Source organism: Seriola dumerili, unplaced genomic scaffold (genome assembly GCF_002260705.1).
Source record: "Seriola dumerili isolate Sdu_G_001 unplaced genomic scaffold, Sdu_1.0 BDQW01002927.1, whole genome shotgun sequence".
Taxonomy (NCBI): domain Eukaryota; kingdom Metazoa; phylum Chordata; class Actinopteri; order Carangiformes; family Carangidae; genus Seriola; species Seriola dumerili.
In genome coordinates, this window is record NW_019177182.1 from 35,231 (window position 1) to 38,952 (window position 3,722).

A 3,722-nucleotide genomic window follows, 5' to 3' on the forward strand; every position below is an offset into this window, starting at 1 on the left:
TGAGCGTGTGTGTGTGGGTATGTGTGTGGGTGTGTGTGTGTGTGTGTGTGTGTGTGTGTGTGTGTGTGTGTGTGTGTGTGTGTGTGTGTGTGTGTGTGTGTGAGAGGTGGTTAATAATCTGTTACCTGTGGACTTTCTCCTCTAACACTAAAACTTGGCTCTCACTCTCTCTTAAGTTTTTCATGCTCGATCACCCAGAAGTCAGACGGCTGCAAGTGAAATGGAAGACGATCATAAGGTAAACTGATTATTGATTATTGATTAATTATTGTCTCTAAAACAGTCAGTGAACAGTGAGCAGGTGATGAACAGGTGGACTGTAGAACAGGTGGACAGGTGGTCTGATCTCTGACGGTCTGTCAGTCCTTGTACTTATTATTATTTTTCTTGATGAAATTATTATTTTTAATGTAAAGATTCAGTTTGAACGTATTTCTGAGTTTAACCATTAATGTTTCCACTTCACAGGTTTTTCTCAGGTGTGAGCACATTCCATCTTTTCTCAGTTCAAACTGACCTCTGATCAGTCAAAGACAAACTCCATCTGTGTCCTGTGAGACCAGGGACAATCCTGGACAAACTGGGGCCCTAAGCAGAGTTTGTTTCAGCAGAAATCCACCACAAACAGACTTTAGATATTTTGGTGTAAATGTTAATTAGAGAATAAAACGAATGTAATGTGAATGAAAGTACGAGCCTCAAAATTATTAAAATGCAATTAATATTAATATCACTACTATTACTACTATTATAACTATTATTACTACTTTTACTAGTAGTATAAATACTTGTAACTAGACCTGCAGGCAGGTATTAATGGGGTCAAGCCCTCAGCTGTTCGCGCCTGCCCGTCGAGCTGTTAGTGCAGATGGAGATTCTGGCCACACTACAATACAAAGACTTTTCATGTGTGTCTGTTATATCAAACAAACAAGCTTCTTTTCCTTTCTTTGAACTCCTTTCAGTGATCAGTGGTCTTGTATTACATGGAGTGAATACAACCTGTTTTGTGGAATCCTTTTCAGTTTGTTTATTGTTTATTTATTGATGCGCCCCTAGTGGCCAATCAGTGCCAGATCATGTACAGACCTCAGAGTGATGTGAGGAACGACTGTCGAAGGTTTCATGTCTTTTGAACAGATTTTTCCAAACATATGCAACACTTCCTGATTTGACAGCTGCGGCTGATTACTTTGAATTTTTTAAGTTTGAAATGTTAAATGTGAAGGAATTCAGATTTAGGCCACGCCCACTTTAATCAGTCATTACAGGTATGAGTAATGTCACTCTCCAGCAGAGGGCGACAGTACAGCTCCATGACAACTTTGATAGGCTGCAAAGTTTAACCAATATATGACCACCGACTGGTCAGTTTACCTGTTTAACAGGTGAGTGCAGAGCCTGAGCTTCTCTCAGCAGTAGCTGGTGCCATCTCACCTGGACAGACCAGGAGCAGGTATCTCACCAATGATTGGTCAGGTGTTGATAATTACAGCAGGTCCCTTCGCACAGCACCTGTTCTGTGTAGGGAGAGAACAAGACTGTCTAAATCTCTGGACATCACAGGTGGGAGTGTCCAGGTGTGTCAAGTTGTGTTCAGGAGTGTTATAAATTGTGTACCTGTATTAACAGGTGTGTCTGTCTGTCTAATCAGAGTCATGATTACCTGGCAGAGGGGCAGAGTCACAAAGCAGACAGTATTGACCTGCCAATGGGAGAAGACAGAAAGGCTTCACGGCCAATGGAAGCAAAAGGGGCGGGGTCAGACATGATTTATACCATCGAAGACGTTCCACCTTGGTACCTGTGTGTTTTACTAGGACTTCAGGTAAGACTTGGGTTTATATTAGGATTATAATGACGATGGATTGATGATGTCACCTGTCACCTGTTCTAATCTGTCTACAGCATTACCTGACGTGTTTCAGCGGGACTGTAGCCGTCCCATTTCTTCTGGCTGAGTCCATGTGTGTCGGTCGAGACCAGAACACCATCAGTCAGCTGATAGGAACCATTTTCACCACCGTCGGAGTCACAACCTTGATCCAGACCACCTTGGGGGTCAGGTGAGTGTGGGGGTCAGGTGGTCTGGACCACGTCATCACTTCCTGTCCCTTGATCCAGAAGTCTCTGGGTCTTTGAATGTGTTTTTGGTTTGATGATGAAATGATATTAATTTGCATAAAGAGAGGGAAGTGAACAGGTGTGTCTGACACGTGTGTGTGTGTGTGTGTGTGTGTGTGCGTTTGTGTGTGTGTGTGTGTGTGTGTGCGTTTGTGTGTAGACTTCCTCTCTTTCAGGCCAGTGCATTTGCTTTCCTGATTCCTGCTCAGGCGATCCTCAGTCTGGACCGCTGGAGGTGTCCCAGTGAGGGTGAGACAGTCCGTCTGTCTGTCTGTCTGCCTGTCTGTTTGTCTGTTTGTCTGTTTGTCCTCCTGATTGTTTTTTGTTTTTCTCTGCAGAGGAGATTTATGGGAACTGGAGTCTTCCTCTGAACACCTCACACATCTGGCATCCCCGCATCAGAGAGGTACATGGTCCTTATTATTTCCACAGTAGGTTTGACCGGTCCAGGTGAGTCCTGAAGCAGCAGACAGACCTATCAGGGTCTCACCCTGCTCAGCCTCCCTAGGAAAGCTCTGAGGACAACAGGCAGATCCAGTCTTACCTGGGAATACCTTGATCTTCCAGGATCTGCCAGACCAGAAAGCGTCCATCAGTTGTCCAGAATCCTGCTGGTCTCAGGCCTCATTGTCTGTTGTGTGTGTGTCTCAGATCCAGGGCGCCATCCTGGTGTCCAGTGCGGTGGAGCTGGGGATCGGTCTGTGTGGGTTGCCAGGTTTGCTGCTGGAATACATCGGTCCACTCACCATCACTCCAACTGTCTCACTGATTGGCCTGTCTGTCTTCACCACAGCTGGAGACAGAGCCGGGTCTCACTGGGGCGTGTCAGCACTGTGAGACACCTGTCTGTCTGTCTGTCTGTTTGTCTGTCCGTCTGTTCACCTGTCCACCTGTCTGTCTGTTTGTTCCCCTCTATCTGCCTGTCTATCTGTCTGTCTGTCTGTTCATCTGTCTGTCTGTTCACCTGTTCGCCTGTCTGTCTGTCTGTTTGTCTGCCCGTCTGTTCACCTGTCCTCCTGTCTGTCTGTTTGTTCCCCTCTATCTGCCTGTCGATCTGTCTGTCTGTCTGTTCATCTGTCTGTCTGTTCACCTGTTCGCCTGTCTGTCTGTCTGTTTGTCTGCCCGTCTGTTCACCTGTCCTCCTGTCTGTCTGTTTGTTCCCCTCTATCTGCCTGTCGATCTGTCTGTCTGTCTGTTCATCTGTCTGTCTGTTCACCTGTTCGCCTGTCTGTCTGTCTGTTTGTCTGTCTCTCTGTCTGTCTGTTCACCTGTCCGTCTCTTTTAAGCTCCTAATAAATGAAATATTTCATAGAAACTACACAATGTTTGACAGACAGACATAGAGACAGACAGGTAAATAGCTTTCCCTCTCTCTCCTCAGGTGTATTTTGCTCATCGTGCTGTTTGCTCAGTACCTGAGAGCGACATCACTTCCTGTTCCTTTTTACAGTCGAAAGAAAGGACTGACAACCACTAGAGTCCAGATCTTCAAGATGTTTCCTGTAAACACACGCGTGCACACACACACACACGCGTGCACACACACACACACACACACACACACACACACACACACACACACACACACATACACACAC

The 3,722-nt window shown here is 45.9% G+C and overlaps 1 protein-coding gene across 1 annotated transcript in view; it reads left to right on the top strand.

Moving 5' to 3' along the window:
* Positions 1 to 183: 183 nt before the first annotated feature.
* slc23a1 (solute carrier family 23 member 1) overlaps positions 184 to 3,722 on the top strand; it is a 7,398-nt gene continuing 3,859 nt past the window's right edge. The window contains exons 1-7 of the mRNA XM_022769386.1: positions 184 to 238; positions 1,655 to 1,828; positions 1,909 to 2,066; positions 2,285 to 2,373; positions 2,463 to 2,530; positions 2,776 to 2,957; positions 3,506 to 3,626. Of these exons, the coding sequence (XP_022625107.1) occupies positions 221 to 238; positions 1,655 to 1,828; positions 1,909 to 2,066; positions 2,285 to 2,373; positions 2,463 to 2,530; positions 2,776 to 2,957; positions 3,506 to 3,626 (810 nt within the window). The 5' untranslated portion in view covers positions 184 to 220. The remainder of the gene's footprint in view (positions 239 to 1,654; positions 1,829 to 1,908; positions 2,067 to 2,284; positions 2,374 to 2,462; positions 2,531 to 2,775; positions 2,958 to 3,505; positions 3,627 to 3,722) is intronic.